Below are 19095 nucleotides of genomic sequence, written 5' to 3' on the forward strand. Positions count from 1 at the left end.
TGCGCCACCACTATCGGCTTTGACATTTTTCGTGAATAAAAAAAAAAAAGATAAATATTTAAGGCGCTCTAGCTAAGCTTGTTCTGCTAACAACTCTGTCCAATGTGCATGTGTATGGGGACATTAGCACCTCACAAACCTATGCAAGTTTCCTACAAGTTTATTAAAAATGAAAAACCGCTGGGCGTGGTGGCACACACCTTTAATCCCATTCAGGCAGATAGAGTTCTCCGAATTGGAGGCCACCCTAGTCTATTGTGCGCTCCAGGCCAGCCAAGGCTACATAGTGAGATCCTTTGTCAAAAAATAAAAACAAAAATTTACCCCTCCCCCATAGGGAAAAATAAAGCAAGCATTGCCCAAATGATTTAAATGAAATAATGTATGTTACATGTCTGAGAGTATAAATATTCCATAAATGGCAGTCATTGTTATCATTAAATGAAAATAATCTCTTCAAGATAATGTTGCTGTTAAATGCCCATAATTCCAGAAATCAGGAAACTGAGGCAGGAGAATCACAAATTTAAAGTCATCCTGCATGGTGAAACACTACTTCAAAAACAAACACTAATGAAACTCTCAAAGTTGGTCCTGGAGTTGTTGGAGAAGTTCCCTCTCGTTCAGGACTTCAAAAGCACATCTGCATAACGTTGTCCCATTGCGAACCCTCAGTTCATTTTCACAAGTAGACCAAGACTTGGAAAGGTGGCCAAAGGCACAAGCTTGGGGCTTCAGGCTCTGGCCCTTTAAAAATCGCGGGGGCGCGCAGAGCACCTCTGGTGGACCAGAGTCCCGAAGCCAGGAGCGCGCGGCAGAGGCGCGGAGCGTGCACGACCGGGGGCGCGCGGCAGAGGTGCGGAGCGTGCAGCCGGGTGGCGGAGCGCGCTCGGTTGGGAGCGCGCGGCAGGCCGTCCCGGACTGTCGGCGAGCGTGCGCAGCTTGCTGACGGGTGGACGGCGTGAGCATTGCGGGTCGGAGCTGGCGTGGACACCTGCGGCCCTGGGAGGGGACCTGGCTCGGTGAGTTCGGCCCTACTGAACTGGGACAGACCCGGCGCCGGGCGCGGGCGCGGCAGCAGCTGTCCGGATCACCGTGGCCGCCGAGTCCAGGTCTCTGAAGTTGGGGAAGTCCTTTGCTCGTAGCTGGGGCGTCCGTCATCGCCGAGGTCAGTGCCACCCAATGGCCTTCATCCCGGGACTTTAGGGGTCGCGGCGCGTGGCTTCCCACCTCGGGATTTACCCGACAGCGAGCGCTCAGTGGCTCGTAGCGTGTTGTCTGCGTTGGGTCCCTGACTCCCAGGCTTTGGTCCCCACTGACTTTCTCCGGAGCCTGGCGAGGGGATCGGCGCCCGACTGCGCGTGAGGACCGTGTCCCCTGAGAGGCTGAGACTCGGGAGATGGCTAGAATCACCTGTTAAACAGGGGTCCTCTGCGAATCTTTCCGGAGGTTTCTGTGCCCCCGCCAGTTTCCCGCAGATAACTGAATCGCGCGGGGATGTATGTGTAGATCTGCTCGGTGAACTGGGGCTTCAGGATTAGAAAGAGTATGTGGCTAATGGGACACGGCTTAACAAAAGCCAGTCCAACTGCGGCGTTTTTCCAAGACGGAAAGCTTCCCTGCATTGTTTTACAGATTGTAAATTTAAGCAGCTAACCCCCTCCCCTCGCCACTTAAACGCAACTTTTAACTCTTTGCCTGAACCTATTCAGTGCAAAACAGAAAATGAAGGTGTGTGTGCGCGCGCGAGTGTGTGTGTGTGTGTGTTCCGTGCAAAGCAGAAAAATGAGGAGCGTGTGTGTGTGTGTGTGTGTGTGTGTGTGTGTTTCCCCTTAAACAGAGTACAACTTTCAAGTTCTGCCATGGGAAGATTCTTTCAGGTTCCAGTTGTAATAAAGAACAGCAAAAAGCTTTGTCCCTGCGCCATCTGCAAACACCAAACCAGGTATTAAGTGTGAACTTGGGGAAAGTGCTCACAGGACAGACTTTTATGAAAAGTCATTTTCTGTGAGATGCTCCAATGTGTACTGAAACTTTGCCCTTATATTCCATGCCTGAATGTTCCAGAGTGTTTTTCTAGGTGGAGGAGGTATTTTCGTTGGTGTAGCCAATGTGGAAATACAAACAAATGCCCTGTTTACTTGGGGTTGGGTGGGAAGGGTAGAAGTCAGCTAAGATCTCTCTTGCCAGGCTTGACAGTGTATGTATGGAATCTTGTGTATTTTCTTGCCCAGACGAGTAATAGCCTTTTTTTTTTCGGTGACTGGATAGGTTCCTTCTAACAGTGCCGCCAATGAACTCCTGGAAAATTTTGGATGCTGATCATTTTAAGAACATTTTCTCCACTCACAGAAAACTGAAATTTGAAACTAGAATAGGTGGCAGTTATAAAGAGAATTTGTGCTTCTGAAAATACTAAGTCTGTTTGACCTGGTAGTTCTTTATTGCAGAGGGATTGGTCTGCTTTAACGCAGACCTGGTTAGACACTTTGTTAGTTCATCATTGTATTTGTAGTCTGTTTGGGCAGCTCCAGTGTGCTAAGTCCTGCCTCGCCATTGCACATGCAAGAATTTCTAGATAAGAGCCATATGGTCCAAACTGATTAAACCCTGATCTGGTAATCCTGCCTTCCTCAGTGGCTGACGAGACACCTGGCCTTGGTTCCAAAGTTCTCAGACACCTCAGGAGCCTGCAGTTGGCACCTTGTGTTGATCTGAAGATCAGCTCAGGTAACTCTTAGAGGCAGAACAGGGCCTTGAAATCTGAAGGGAGGGCAGTGGAAGGCCTGGGCGGAGCAGAGGCAAGCACAGGGAATCCTCTGGAACAGAAAGTTCAAAGGCATCGGGTCTACCTTGTTATGGGATGAACGCCGATGGCATTGAGGCCATTTAGTAGGTGCCAGGGGAATCCCAGGAGCATCCGGGAACTTGAACACTTGTGATGGTCAAGGACAGCATTTTGTCTTAGTTTCCATTGCACTTTCTGGAGGTGAGGCCGTGGCTTCCTCATGGGTTCCCTACAGGGGATGGGCTGTCTCCATCCCCTTTCTGAATGACTCTGATCCTACTGGGACTTCCTTCTCGTCATATGGTGACATCCTTGATAACAGCCTGTCTGTGAAGAACCACAGTGAAGTTTCTCCTCCCAGTCTTGCCATTGCCTCCTCAGAGTTTCCAGTCTTGACATTCAAGAGACTTTAATAAAAGCTGGAATTGTACTAATGGTCTGTGCAACGTAACGGCTTGACTTTCTGGACCAGAGTCTGCTAGCTTTTTGTGAATGCATATCATCCTACTAGAGACTTTAGCACTGGGAAAACTTGATTCTCATCTCCTTTAGCTTGGGCTGGTCTTGAACTTGCTACCTGACAATGAGCAGCCTTGAGCTCCTGGCCCACCTCTGCCTCCCAAATTCTGAAATGGTTCTCATTTTAAAAACTGTTTATTACATTTATTTGTGTGTGTGTACACATGTGCACATGCATGTGTATGTACCACAGTGTGCAACTTACAGGGATAGGTTCTCTTTCTCCACCATGGTAGCAACCTTGGTAGCAAGCACCTTCGCCCACTGAGCTGTTTCACCCGTCCAATTATCATTTTTTATTGTAGTAAAATATAAAGTACATAATTATATGCAATTTCGCATCTTAAAGTCTATTAAGGCATGACACTAAGTGTATTAATAGTGGCGTGTAACCATTACACCTGTCTGGTTCTAGAATTTTTCCATCACCCTTCCCCATTAAACAGTCAGCCTCCCTTCCTCCCTAGCCCCTGGCAGCTACTAAGCCGCTTTCTCCTTCTGAATTTGCCTGTTCGCATACAAATGGAATCTTAAAGTATTTGGCCTTTGTGGTTCAGGATTCATTCTTTTATCCCTTTTCTGTGAGTAAACAGTGTTCCATTGTATGTGTAGGCCATGTGTTGCTTGTTAAGGTCATCCCAATGGTATGAAGTAGTAGCTCATTGTGGTTTTGATCTGCAGTTTCCTAGTGACTAACAGTGTTGAGAACTGTTTCCTGTGCTTGTTGGCCATTCCCATATTGACCTGCAGGGTGTGTGTGTGCGCGCGCGTGCGAGGGTGCATGCATGCGTGTGCGCATGTGATGGGGTATATACATGTGAGCGGTGTGGTGGGGGGGAGGGCAGGGGTCAGTGCCACCCTCTTCCTCGACCATTCTCCACATTCCTCTCCCCCTCCTTTCTGCTTGAGACAGGGTCTCTCACCAGCCTGGAGCTAGGGTAGTTTGTCAGTGCGCTCCAGGTGGCCACCCGTGTCTGCCTCCCCAAGCTCCTAGCGGTGGTTATAGATGTGTGCCCACGCGCCCAGCTTTTCCATGGGTGCTGCGTGTCTGAACTCAGGTCTTCGTGCTTGGCCGGTCCTTTTCTAACTGGACTGTCTTCTGGCCTCCTCCTGTGCCATGCACGCGCTCCGAGCCGTCCAGAGCCTGATATTCCCACAATGCAGTGCAGAGGACAGACATTTTGGAAGTGAGAGGGGCATGTTGATGTGACTTTCATTTCAGCATATTGTCTTAATTGCTCTATCGTTAGTGATCTCTTCCTGTTCCTAATTTAGTTATGAGCTCCATCGCTGAATATATGTGTACACAGGAAAAACATTCTCTGGAGGGTTCAGTGTGCTACTCTGTACCATACATTTGTTGGGGTTCTTGGGCCGTGTCCTCTTCGGATAAAGGGGAAGGCTGCTTTTTAAAAATTTTTTTTATCTTTTTATTATTTTATTTTATCTATTTATTTGTCTGTGCGGGGGGTGCATTCATGCCACTGTGTACACATGGAGGTCAGAGGGCAACTTTGGGAACCAGTTCTTTCCTTTTACCGTGAGTTCCAGGGATCAAACTCGGGTCATGGGACTTGTACTGCGAGCGCTCTTACCTGTTCAGCCATCTTTCCCAGCATCCTTAGAGAAATGTCTGCCGAGGACTTTATTCTCTCATTCGTTACTTTTGCTTTGCTGTGACCAAGATACAAGGACAGCTCAGAGGAGGAAAGGTTAATTTGGTGCCAGTGTGGTTGAGGAGAACATCATGGCGGGAGAGTCAGGGGGAAGTGGCCAGGGAGCAGAGAGGGAAAGAAGGGACCGGAGGGGGCCCAGGACACACTCTGCGGGAACCTACTCCTGGTGACCTACTTCCTTCAGCGAGGCCACACCTCCGAATGTTCACAGATACTCCCCAAACAGCCCCAGCAGCTGGGAGCCAAGCTCCCAACACCTGAGCCCTTGTGAGAGACACTCATTGCCTATGCAAACTGTTGTTCTGTTTTGTTTTAGCTTTTTTTGCATCTCCAAAATCGTATGGGCAAGTGCATTCTCTGGATTGGGTTCTCTTTCAATTCAACTCTGTCCAGTTGTGGGTTGTTTTGTTCTTCTCCTTTCTCTTTGAGACTGTTTCTCGGGGGCCAGTTGTCTCTCCAGTGCTGTGAAATATTGAAGCTTCTCTGCCTGCTTTTGTTATCCAGAACTCTAGGGTGTTTGTTTCTTCAGCAGATTTTGTAGCCCGCTCTGTCACCGATCATGTGCTGGGCCCTGAAGTAGTCCACGGCCAGACAAACTGATACGTACACATTACAAATTTATTCCTAAAACCTTCAGGTTAAAGAAGCGTAAGGAGAGCCACATTCCTCTGGGATTCGTGGACTTGACTCAGGCTTCGTCACCAGATAGCCGCATGCCCCTAGGGTTCACACTCGGAGCTTTCCTGTTTCTTGATTTTCTGTTCTGTAGTTTGGGATAGAACGCTGACTTCTCAGGGCAAGATTCTGCCCTTCACAAACTCAGTTCTCTGCAGATATTTAAAATAGTTGACTTTGTACATATTGGTTACAAGTTGGGGGTGGGAGTTACTTTTAGGCTGCCTCCTAAAATGGTGCCTTGGCATTTTCAGAAAAGTTGCAGAGAACCGAAAGGGTTTTAGTGGACTTAGTTTCCTTTCACATGGGGCTCGGTGGGTAGCAGTTGTCAGAGTGCTAGCAGAAAGCACCCATGAAGTTCAAGGTCATTCTCGGCTACCTAGTGTGGTCAAGACCAACCTGGCCCATAAGAGATTCTGTCTCAAAAGAAAAAAAAAATAATCCCCTCTCTCATATTCAGCACATTGGAAATTGTTCCAGAAACTTGAGATTAAAGAAAATAAGATACATACTGCTATCAGTATGAACTAATAACAAAAATACCCACTAGTCTTTGGGGGTGGAGGGGAGAGTGGAAATGAGGCTCAAGCGGAAGGGCTGTGCTTTGGCCGCACAGAGCCCAGCTTTTGCCTTGGGCACCAGCCTCAAGGCTCGGGAGTGTGGTTGTCATAGTCGGCGCAGACTTGCTGCGGAGGGGACCTTCACACAGAATGCTCAGGAATGAGGAAGGGCGGTTAGACTATGAAGATGTAAAGATGGAATGCCACCAGCTGGAGAAGGCACCTGAAGAATGCCCAGTGGAATTTTTGGTGCACTGTGCAGAAGGTAGACAGCTAGAAAGCAGCTCCGGGAACTTGCTAAGCCACAGCAGCCCTGAACTGGCTAACTCCTGTGACAGGGTAAGTTGTCCCCCCCTCCCCCCAAATACACGAGGAAATGGATGAGAAACTCCCTTGAGGCCCTCAGCATTTGGGGTGTAAATCAGAAGTCTTTAAACTGTTCATGAGGTCAGTATGCCCCTCTTTCCTCACCGTTCGTTGACTTCTATTCTGGTTTTAGAGATACTTTCTGTGGGAAAACTGTTGACATCAACAAATAATTAAACCACATTCAGCATGAGGTGTGGTGGTAGACACTGGGCAAGGTCTCGGACTGTAGCTCCGTGGCAGAGAACTTACCTGGCATGCCCGATCCCTCGTTCTGCAGAAAAATAAAAGAGCAAAAAGCCTGCGGTGTATATTTAAGTCTGCATTGCTTAGCTAGTCTCCTCTGTGGGATAGGAGTTGTGTGTTCATTTTCCAAGATGGTTGATCGGGTTACAAGCCTGACTGCGCACCAGCCCACCGACCCTTGTCGTTATTTGAAGAGTTATCAAACTCTGCTCTTGAACTACTTGAAGGTGATCTGGTTTTCCTAGAGAGACTGATAGGCAGCGCTTGCAGCAGCGTGACTGTTGATTGGAGTCAGACAGCGTATTCCACAAACACTGATGGTCTTTCTCAACAAAGAGCTAAGCGCCTCTTGCTTAAAGCAGGGCTGTGAACTCTCCTCACAGGCCAGCGTATAAAGTGGGTACTGCTGGAAGAATTTGTTGCCGGGTTCCCCGAACACGTGCAGAATCTAGGGAGGAGGAGCCTGTGTATGCATCCCCAGGTAGAGTGCTCCCCACTCCCCCCCCCCCCCCCCCCACACACACAAAAGCTAGCGGAGAAGTTTCGTGAAGATCCAATTAAAACTTCTATGCTAGGGCTGAGGGTGTAGCAGCCAAACAGGCAGAGCCCTGGGTTCCACTCCCAGCAATGCAAAAAAAAAAAAGGGGGGGGGGGGGGGGGGAGAAGCCGTGCCCAGCAGGAGGTCTTGTCTGAGCTTTACTCTGGTTTTGATTCAGATCTGCTCGTTTGAGATAAGACGTGTAAAGCAGATCGCCACTTCCAGTCTGACCAGGTGTTATGAATACCCAGTAAACAAACTCCACCGGAGAAAGCTTCTGGTGAGAAGTTTAAGCTTCTCGGGAACAAAAGGCTTTGTAGAACCCTGAGGTACAATTACTGCCTCTGAGTTAGAGGGACTGCATTGATCTCCCCAGGGGGCACGTAGTGGGTGCTCAGTAGTATCTGGTGAATGAAGCACACACCGTGGTTTCTCAAAAAAATAGCTTAACCTGGGATTTCCTTCTGTTTTTAAAAGTCTGGCCTCCGGTATCTAGAAAGAAAATAGGCATTTTGTGGTTTTTGGTTGTCTTGGGAGGTATGTTTGTTTTGAGACAGGTTCCTTGATATAGCTCTGGCTGTCCTCGAACTCAATATGTAGGCAAGGCTGGCCATGGATATCTCTTCCCCTGTCTCAACATAAAACAGTTTTAAAAACACTGAGGATGTAGCAGCAGAGTGATTACCTAACGTGGAAGTGAGAGTTGGAGTTCAGGCCCCAGCACTGCAGGGAGTGTCTATTTCTGTCTGTCTGTGTCTGCCCTACCCTGGGGTCCAGTTGACAGCATTGTAAACAAACAATGGTACCTCCTGGCCTTCAACTCTTATTTTCTTGCTCAGTCTCTGAATTTTGAGATTACAAATGCCACACCCAAAAAGTCTGTGTTCTGGCCCGGAGATGAAGGTCAGTGGGGGTAGAGCCCTTGCCTTCTGTGAACAAGGCTCTGGGGCCCTGGGTTTGAACCCTCGAACTGCTGAAAGCAAAACAAAAAACCCTGAGGAGTAAGTTGTGTTCCTGAGCTGTGTATAAGACTCTGCCAGAAAACAAATCTAATTTAGGATTTCAGCCCACCCCTACCCCAAAGAAAATAAGATGGTTTTCAAGTTTTAAAATATGTTTTTTAGCTGGGCATGGTGGTATAGGTTTGCAGTTTTGAGCTGGGCTTAGAAGGCTGGGAAAAGAGCTACAGGAAGCTGTGGGGATTGGATGTATAGGAATCTGGGCAAAAAGGGTTCGTGTTGCGGAACTTTAGGTAGAAGAGGTAGGGACAGGCCAGATCTAGAGGACTGCTCTGAACCTATGTGCCTACAGATGGGTTCCTTGGCCTGTACATCAGGAGAATGTAACATCTGCCGGCTTGGTGGGTTTGCGCTCCCGAGAGCAATCTAGAGCCTTCAAGGGCTGTCTGCTTGGCAGGTTGCTGGAGACTGTGGCACTGAGTATTTGGTTTGCATTCTAGAAAGTTTCTGGAAGTAGGAATTCTTAGAAGAGAATGAGTCCCAGGATCAGCACAGCCACTTTGACCTCTCGGTTAAGTCCGTTCTGGGTTTCTGAGTGTGCAGTCTGGGTGTGTGGAGGGACTGGCGGACACCAACCCTGGCTCCGTGTGCAAAGTCAGACACACTCAAGTGAACTGAGAACTGTGCCCAGAGATAACCTGTGTGCTGTGATGACCGAAGTGAAGCTGATCTTATGGAAGTGATTTATAAATGATTTTCAGTGAAAAAGAAAATAGTCTGAGAATTTTTTTAATTCTTCAGTTTTTTCAATAATAACAGAGGGTGTTGGAACTCAGTTTTCTATGAAGAATTGATTTGCAAAAATGGTACGCATCCTTCAAACTCACTCTGGTTAGCATTATCTGTACACACACACACACACACATACACACACAGCCAGACAGGGACTCTGAAAGCAGGAAAACAGCAAAATGCCTGTCACACAGAAGCCACTCGGGTGCCTGTTCATAGGAACAAATGTTGTCAAGAGCCGCTGGTCCAAAAGCTCACAAGGGCTCCTTTGTGTTTGCTGGTCTTTATTTCACCCACTTTAACCATATGAAAAGCCCACTCATGGTAATCAGCTGTGGCCGGTCTAAACGGGACCTACTGTGGGATACTTGCGGTTTTTAATGTTCTTGAAGGTCAGGGGGAAAACCTATCATCTTAGAAGTCACTTAGTTATTATGTCAGCCTACTGGGATTTTTCAGGGCTGAATTAAAGATCATTTCTTGGCTAGGTTGGTTTTCGTCTTGGCTTTTGGGAGACATGCTCTCAAAATCCCCATAAATGGGGAAGAAGGAGAGATTCAAAGAGCAGGACCTGGGTGCTGCAAGGGTCCTGCCCTATTCTGAAAGTGTTTATTTTGTCCAGCTTCTCTGCTTTCACGCTTTTCTGTCCATCCACTCTGTTTGTTTGTTTTCAGCTTCAACTTGACTCTGTTTCTGCCTGCTTTTCTGATGCCATAAACATCGCCTGCACCCTGGGTTCCACTGCTTGCAATTCTCTTACTGTTTCTTTAGAATGCTTTCTAATTTCCAACACCGCTTCCAAGAGTTATTTAGAACTAAGTTTTAAAGATATTTTAGACTTACGTATATGTATCTATCTGCTTCTGTATATGCTGTGTGTGTGTGTGGTGTGTGTGCCCTCTGAGGTCAGAAAAGGACCTCTGATTCTCAGGAGCTAGAGTTACAGGTGCTTGTGAGCTGTTCAAACATGGGGCCTGGGAACTGAACTCACATGTTCTGGAAGAGGAGCCATCAATCACTCCAACCCCAGAACTCAGTTTTTTTTTTTTAATATTTATTTATTTATTATGTATACAATATTCTGTCTGTGTGTATGTCTGCAGGCCAGAAGAGGGCACCAGACCTCATTACAGATGGTTGTGAGCCACCATGTGGTTGCCGGGAATTGAACTCAGGACCTTTGGAAGAGCAGGCAATGCTCCTAACCACTGAGCCATCTCTCCAGCCCTAGAACTCAGTTCTTAATGGCTACACACATGAATTCTTCTAGTTATCTTTGCTGACACATAATACAGTTACTGTGCTGTCCAAAGAGAGTGTTTCTTAACGTCAGTGTTGAGGAGTGCATACCATTCTGTCGGTAGTTTTCGCACATCTTTATGAAATTAAAGGAATGTTTGTTGTCTGGAGAAAGGATCTGGGTATGTGGCTTAGATAACTTCACATTCTCCTACTCCCCCTGTCTTAGCCTCCTGAGTACTGAGGTTGTGGGGGCGCCACCATGCCTGGTTGACGGAATGAGTGTTATGAAGTTGCTGTATCCTGGTATGCTGTGAACACTGACTAGATCAGACCTTTCCCTGTTGGAGTCCTTAGTCTGTTTGACTTTGAAGTCTGTAGGGAAGGAGGTGCCATCGATTGCTGTAGGAGAGTGGAGACAGCCAAGGAGTCCACTTGGACCCAGTGTAATAATACTGGAAAGGACAAAGAAGAACGGGACCAGGCGAACTTCAAGATGGGCACGGCAGGTTGGCGGCAGGTCAGCACGGGCTGCAGTGGGTCTGTACCAGGGTGGGGGCTAGGAGGAAAGTGGGCATGTTACTGTTGTAAGTAGGGAGAATCTATAGGGCTGGCTGGCCGTGGGTGGCGGGAGGAGAGGGTGTCTTAGGGTTTCTGTTGCTGTGAAGAGACACCATGACCGTGGCAACTCTTCTGAAGGAAAACATTTAACTGGGGCTAACTTCCAGGTTCAGAGGTGTAGTCCATTATCTTCATGTCAGTGTGCAGGCAGACATGGTGCTAGAGAAGGAGCTGAAAGTTCTACACCTTGATCCAAAAGCAGCAGACGCTGTGCCACACTGGGCATAGCTTGAGCATAGGAGACCTCAAAGCCTACCTCCACAGTGACACACTTCCTCCAACAAAGCCACACCTCCTATTAGTGCCACTCCCTATAGAACCGTTTTCTTTCAAACCACCAGAGGGAGAAGCTTCGTGCCTGTCGATGGGCCTTAGGGTGGCATAGGTCAGCTTTGAGATTCCACAGACTCTGCAGCTTTCAGGTGAACAGGGTGACACATTGACTTGGCTTGTTCTGTATGCCTACTGGCTGTAAGGACGGGGGTGGGGGGTGGGGGGAGAAACCTAGAAGGAAGCTTGTAAGCATACCCTCTAGGCTATGCTAGGTCTTTCTAAAATGTCCCCTTAGGAAGAAAATGAGCTGCCTTTTTCTTCTGGCTCCAGCAAACTCACTGCAGGGGGCTCACTTGCCTCCTTAGAGTCCTAGCTCAATCGCTCTCGTTAGACTATCCCCCTCCTTTGGCTCAATAGCTATTGTTGGACCATCCTCCTCTGTTGGCTGATGTTCTCGCGAAATAAACCGTGCTGGGCAGATACAGACTCAATAAGATGATGAATGACCTTGGCCTTGATCTCTTGGCTCCAAGGGTGAACTGGGGGTGGGGGTGCTTCTATTAAATAATGGGAAATAACCACAGGAAATATAAAAATTCGAAACATGATTGTGTTTCTGATCTTGAAGCGGAGGCTTTGGGTTTTTACTGAAGCTTTGTCTGCCTGAGAACAGTCGGTTTCTTCACCCCTCCTGTTGACCCTGGCCTCACTTACTGCAGTGCGTACCTCATAAACCCAGAGAGACCCTAGATTGGACAAGGACAGTAGATATTTCAAAGTAGTGATGACCCTCACAGACCCGTGGTTAGTACCGTCCATCCTGTCTGTTCCAGCTTGAGTCCCTGTTGCAGTGTGTCCCATTTCAGGGTAGGTGGAGTTGCTTCTTCGCTCAGCCCTTCAGAAAAATCTTCTTTTCACAGTGGACTTCCCATGAAATTCTATATGTTCAGTTCCTAGGGAGCCTCGATTCCTCAATTCTTTTAGAAATCAACTATTAATGTCTTGTAGCTGTGATGAATATAGAGCCAAGGCTTTGCCCTCTCTTCTGCCACCTTGGCCTTATGGAAGAGCCTGCTTAGCTTCCTCATACACTTTTGAGAGAACAGCACACAGAAATCTTAGTTACATTCCTTAGCTTTTAAAATTACAGCAGCATAAGCAAAAGGTGTCTGCTGGAACAGCATGGTAAGTCACTACCCTCCAGTCACACCGTGAAGCTCATGGGCTACCCTCACTGCCCAGATGGCACAGCTCCAGAACCTTCACAGGGTTGTGTGGGTGAATTTGCACTTCCTATCCCGCCCTCACCTTGCTGACTCCTGGGGAAGGCTGGTGTGCTCCATCCTCTTCCCTCCCCTTGGAGCTGTGATTCACTCAGGTCAGGACCCAGTTTGAGCTGAGTCAGTGGGTGGGACCCACAGGAAGGATGCAAGAATTAGCCTGCCTTCACTGCCTGGGCTGGCTCACTTCGCCTGACTCCAGCCCATCCTGGGTCCAGGAGCAGAGTTGTACCATATGCGTCTACCTTTGCTGGGTCTTGCTGTTTGCCCTGGCCCTGTTGGTAGCCTTCTTGGTAGGGCAGTACGTGTTTTTATTAGTTGCGTACTAGATGTTTGATTTTTGAGACTAAATAGAGTTTCACCTTGTATATTAGAAAGCCTGACTTATATGCTATTAGTCATTTAGATATTATATAATCGCGTTACTATTTAAGGTCACATGTTATTAAATGAATTCCAAAACATTTTACTTTTGTTATGGTGGTGGTTTGGTTAGCTTTTTCCTGTTTTTGTTTTGTTTTGGTTGTCCTAGAACTCGCTCTATAGACCAGGCTGGCCTCGACCTCACAGAGATCCGCTGCCTCTACCTCCTGAGTATTGGGATTAAAGGCATGCGCCACCATGCCCTGCACTTGGCTAGGTTTTTTGGCATAGGTCCTCATACAGTCTGGGCTGACCTTGAATTCACTATGTACCTTAAACTTCTGATTCTCTCTGCCTTCCAACTGGCAGGACAACAGGCATGGACCACCACATCTAGTTTTTTTGTTTTTGTTTTGAGGCAGGGTCTTGTTCTATAGTTTAGGCTGGCTTCCATCTTGTGGAAGCATCCATCCAGCACACACACACACACACACACACACACACACACACACACACACTGAATAGGCCAGCATATTCAGCTTTAGACTTTAACCCTTTGAATTGCTTTCACATTATTTGGAGAAATGGTATATTCTAAAAGGCATGTGTGTTCAGAGTCTTTTGGTTTCCCCACCTTACTCTTGAATTGGCATGGGGTAATCACTGAGACATGAAGAGAATTGGGGTAGGGAATCTCTCTTTAAATCTGTTCTTCTAGAGAGGTTTGCTACACTCCCCAGACTGAGAGAATCCCCTGACAGGTGCCAATATTGATTGAACTTTCTCCACAAATGGCTGTGTCTGTCAACTGGAGGCATATTTCTTTCTTTTTTTAATTGATTTTTATTGATCTCTACATTTTTCTTTGCTCCCCTCCCTGCCTTTCCCCTCCACTTCAACCCTCTCCCAAGGTCCCAATGCTACCAATTTACTCAGGAGATCTTGTCTTTTTCTATTTCCCATGTAGATTAGATCTATGTATGTCTCTCTTAGGGGCTTCATTGTTGTCTAGGTTCTCTGGGATTGTGATTTGTGGGTTGGCTTTCTTTGCTTTATGTTTAAAAACCACTTATGAGTGAGTACATGTGATAATTTTCTTTCTGGGTCAGGGTTACCTCACTCAAAATAATGTTTTCTAGCTCCATCCTTTTGCTGCAAATTCAAAATGTTATTATTTTTTTCTGCTATGTAGTACTCCATTGTGTAAATCTACCACATTTTCCTTATCCATTCTTTTGGTCGAGGAGCATTTAGGTTGTTTCAGGTTCTGGCTATGACAAACAATGCTGCTATGAACATAGTTGAGCACATGTCCTTGTGGCACAATTGAACATCCTTTGGATATATACCCAAAAGTGGTATTGCTGGGTCTTGAGGAAGGTTGTTTTCTGATTTTCTGAGAAATTGCCACACTGACATCTAAAGGGGTTGTATCAGCTGGCATTCCCACCAGCAATGCACAAGTGTTCCCTTTTCCCCACAACCTCTCCAGCATAAATTGTCATCAGTATTTTTGATCTTGGCCATTCTTACCGGTGTAAGATGGAATCTCAGAGTTGTTTTGATTTGCATTTCTCTGATGACTAAGGATGTTGAACATTTCCTTAAGTGTCTTTCAGCCATTTTAGATTCCCCTGTTGAGAGTTCTCTGTTTAGGTCTGTACTCCATTTTTTTTTAATTGGATTATTTCTTCTTTTTATGACCAATTTCTTGAGTTCTTTGTACATTTTGGAGATCAGACTTCTGTCTGATGTGGGGTTAGTGAAGATCTTTTCCCATTTTGTAGACTGTCATTTTGTCTTGTTGACCATGTCCTTTGCTTTACAGAAGCTTTTCAGTTTCAGGAGGTCCCATTTATTAATTGTTTCTCTCAGTGTCTATGCTACTGGGGTTATATTTAGGAAGTGGTTCCCTGTGCCAATGCGTTCAAGTGTACTTCCCACTTTCTCTTCTATAAGATTCAGTGTGGCTGGCTTTATGTTGAAGTCTTTGATCCACTGGACTTGAGTTTTGTGCATGGTGATAAATATGGGTCTATTTTCACTCTTATACATGTTGATATCCAATTATGACAGCACTATTTGTTAAATATGCTTTCTTTTTTCCATTTAATATTTTTTTGCTTCTTTGTCAAAAATCAGGTGTCCAAAAGTGTGTGGATTAATATCCAGGTCTTCTATTCGGTTCCATTGGTCCTCCTGTCTGTTTCTATGCCAATACCAGGCTGTTTTCAGTACTGTAGCTCTGTAGTAGAGTTTGAAGTCAGTGATTGTGATATGGAGGCGTATTTGTAATGGTCTCTTTGGCCTTCTAGAATATTTTATTGAACTCATTTGGTGTTTAGGGTACTGGACCTGGTTTTCTACTAAGAAGGTCAGAAGATGAACTAACTTAGCTTACAGGGTACATTTTTTTTTCTTTATTTTTTTGTTTGGGTCGGGGACATTTCAAGACAGGGTTTCTCTGTGTAGCCCTGGCTGTCCTAGAACTCAATCTGTAGGCCAAGCTGACCTTGAACTCAGCGACCCACCTGATTCTGCTCCCAAGTGCTACAATTAAAGATGTATGCCACCATGCTAGGTTTGGCACTTAAAAAAGAAGCGTGTGTTGTGTTGTGTGTGTGTGTGTGTGTGTGTGTGTGTGCGTGTGTGTGTGTTCATGTGTATACAGGGGACATTTTTTAAAGATTTATTTTATTTGTCTGTGTATTTATTTGTGCATGTGTTTATGTGCACTGTGTGTGCACATAACAGAGACCAGAGGTTACTGTATTCCATTGGAACTGGATTAAGCCAGGTGTGAGACACCCGATAGAGGTCCCAGGAACCAAACCTAGTTTCTGTGGAAGAGCAATAAATGCTCTTAAGCATGGATGACTTTCTTCCTGGAAGTACTAGCGATGACCTCCTTGATAGGGTCAACTTAAATGACTTTCACCTTCTATGGAAATTGCAGTATCATCAGGCCTCAGACACCCTTTGGTCTTGGAGCTATCAACCATGCTTCCCAGCATTGTAGCCATTGCCGCCGCCTCCAAACTCTAAAGTGCAATGACCTGGAGAAGAAACCTGTTGTGGTGGCTGAGGCAGAAATGCCGGGAAAGTCTAAGGCAGAATGTACAGAGCCTAAGAGTACAGCCCCTCTGTGAAGAGGACGATGCCAGAGTTGTTTTACCAAGTTCTCAGCAATGGTGTCATTTGTGATGCTTCTATTCCTTCATAAAAACTAGTCAGGCATGGTGGCACGTGCCTTAATCCCAGCACTCAGGAGGCAGGTGTAGATGGGTCTCTGTGAGTTCAAGACCATCCTAGTCTACATAGCAAGCTCCAGGCCAACCAGGGCTGTATCGTAAAACCCGTCTCAAAAATATCTGTGTGTTCTTATGTCCCGTGTATGTGTACCGTATTTTCTTTATCCATCACGTTTAGGTGGACATATGGGCTGGTTCTGTTTCCTAGCCATGTGACTGGATCAGCAGCGACTACCAGCAGTGTGCAAGTTTCTCTGTGGTAGGGTGTAAATCCTTTGGTATTTGTCTGGGAGCGGTCCAGCTGGGTCATACGGAGGTTCTGTTTTCAGTCTCTTGAGAACCCTCTGGACTGATTCCCTTAGTGAGTTTACACTCCCACCTACAGCAGATAAAGGGCCCTCTTTCTCTACATCCCTGCCATCGTTTGCTGTCATCTGTTTCTTGGATGACTGCTATTTGGACTTGGCTGAGATAGAATCTCAATATAGTTTTGATCTCCATTTCCTTGATGGCTCAGGGTGCTGAACATGTCAGAAAATATTTATTGGCCATTTCAATTTCTTCTTGGGAGATCTCTGTAAAGTTACATAGTTCATTTTTTGATTGGGTGAATAGTTTCATTTAGAGTTTTAGATAGGTTTTTTTGGTTGGTTGGTTGGTTGGTTGGTTGGTTGGTTTTGGTCTGATGGTTTGGTCTTTTTAGACAAGGTCTCACTCTGTAGACTTGACTGGCCTGGAACTTACTATGTGGACCAGGCTGACCTCAGACTCAGAGATCTGCCTGCCTCTGCCTCTGGAGTGATGGGGTTAAAACTTGTTAAGTTTTGGAGTTAATTTTCTAGATATTAATCTTCTCTTGGATGTGCAGCTTTGGTCTTCTCAAATTCTGCAGACTTTCTGCACCCGACCATCTGTTTCCTTTCCTGAGCAGAAGGTTTATGGCTTCGTAAGATCCCATAAGTCAACTATCAACTAGAGTCCTGTTTGGACGTTTTTACCTATTCCTGAACCTTAAAGTGTTTTCCTTTCGGTTCCAAAGTTTTAGGTCTCACATTAAGGTCTCTGATCCACTTGGGGTTATTTTCCATGCAGGGCCAGAGAAAATGATCTCGTTTCATTCTTCTGTATGCGGATATCTAGTTTTCCCAAGACCATTTGTTAAAGAGGATGTCTTTCCTCCAATATATATTTTTGGCATCTTTGTCAAAAACCAATGGGTTTATGTTTGGATCTTACATTCCATCCGTTGATCTACATATCTGTTTTTGCGTCCATATCATGTCAGTTTTGTTGACTCTAGAGCATCATTTGAATTAGGTATGGTGATACCTCTGGCATTATTAATTGTGGGGATGGGTTATATTTGCATGTGTGGAGATCAGAAGACACCGGGTACTCTACTCTGTCAGATTCTTACTCAATCTGGGCCACCAAGCGCCAGTGATCACCCTGCCCCCTACACACACACACACACCGTGACCGGGATTCAAGCCCAGGTCCTACTGTTTGTCCCGCAGGCCCTCTTACCCAACCGAACCATCTCCCTGGGCCCAGCATACCTTCGTTTGCTTATCTGAGGTATTTTATGTTTTCAGATGCAATTTAATATTATTCTTTCTATTTCTGTAAAAAGAAAAGAGTTGGAATTTTGATGAGATTGTACTGAATCTGTACATTTCTTTTGGTAATATAACTGTTTTCACAGTGTTAATTCTTCCAGTCTGTGAGCGAGGGGCTGCCCTTCCACTTTGGAGCAGCTGGACACTTTTCAGGTCACTAACTACTGTTGTGTGTTTTATTTCCTAGAAGACCTCCCCTGCCTCAGAATGGGACTCTGGCTGCTACCTGGTCTCCTGTGAACCAGCCAGTGACAACTTTCTGTGGGGATGCCTGGAAACCAGCAGAAACCGGAGTCTTTGGAGATGGACTCTGACCTGTCGCCAAGCTGCAGGCTCAGTGACTTGAGCAGAGGGGGCAGTCTGGAGAGCCGGAGCAGCAGCTCTCGGTCCAGAAGCTTCACTTTGGTGAGTGGTAGCGTTCTTTAAACCTTTCAGATGCTTTGGTTGGTTGATTTGGCCCCAGTGCTCCACCTCTTTGAGGAATAGCTTACAAAGCACCAATGGATATCTCCGAATACTTCCCTGTGAACTGGCATTTTCTTTTTAATCATATTAAATTTTGCACGTGGCTGTGGAGTGAATCTGTGGCCACTCAGGGCAGTTTAGCTCCGGAAATGACCATGCCTGAAGTCACTAACCACCTGGGCCATGGGCAGGGAGGCCACCCTACAGAAAAAGATAGCTCACTTTCAGAGAAATTCCAAGGCCTTTACAAAGCCCGGTCTTTCCGATCCATACCCTTACACAGCACTAACCAACCCGAGAACTTTAGGTCTTTTGAAGGATATATTGTTTTGTTTTGTTTTTCCACAAATCCTCCCTTTCTAGTGCTCCCGCTCTTGGGATGGTAGCCTGCCTGTTCCTAACCCAGCAGAACCACATTCACAGTCTTGAGTTCTTTTTTGAGACAGGATTTCTCTGTAGCTTTGGAGCCTGTCCTGGAACTAGCTCTTGTAGACCAGGCTGGTCTAGAACTCACAGAGATCCGCCTGCCTCTGCCTCCTGAGTGCTGGGATTACAGGCGTGCACCACCACCCCCTGGCCTGGTCTTGAGTTCTTATCCTCCCCCTGTGCCCCACCCCCACCCACCCAGAGGCAGGGTTTCTCTATGTAGCCTGGGCGTTCTTATTCTGTTCCTGAAGCCTAATCAACTCAAGGGCACACTGGAACATCCTCTGGAAAATAATGGGATTTTGAATTGTTGGAAAGAAGAGAGAGGTCTTCACAGGATTAATTCCTAAGGAATTAAACCCTAATCTGTGCCCACTCTTTGAGGATTGGGGGCACCCCACAATGCTCCCTAATCATTTTTATCTATGATTTGGGCAAA

The 19095-nt window shown here is 46.4% G+C and overlaps 1 protein-coding gene across 2 annotated transcripts in view; it reads left to right on the top strand.

The window, feature by feature from the left end:
- Positions 1–870: 870 nt before the first annotated feature.
- Positions 871–19095, top strand: part of Proser2 (proline and serine rich 2) — a 30747-nt gene continuing 12522 nt past the window's right edge. The window contains exons 1-2 of one of the 2 annotated variants that reach the window (XM_041630886.1): positions 871–1168; positions 17953–18170. In XM_041630886.1, the coding sequence (XP_041486820.1) occupies positions 18033–18170 (138 nt within the window). In that variant the 5' untranslated portion in view covers positions 871–1168; positions 17953–18032. The remainder of the gene's footprint in view (positions 1169–17952; positions 18171–19095) is intronic. The other variant, XM_041630887.1, reaches the window with a different exon arrangement.

The sequence above is a fragment of the Microtus oregoni genome, unplaced genomic scaffold, assembly GCF_018167655.1.
Source record: "Microtus oregoni isolate MIOR12 unplaced genomic scaffold, Mior012 000035F_ref0000213, whole genome shotgun sequence".
Classification (NCBI taxonomy): Eukaryota; Metazoa; Chordata; class Mammalia; order Rodentia; family Cricetidae; genus Microtus; species Microtus oregoni.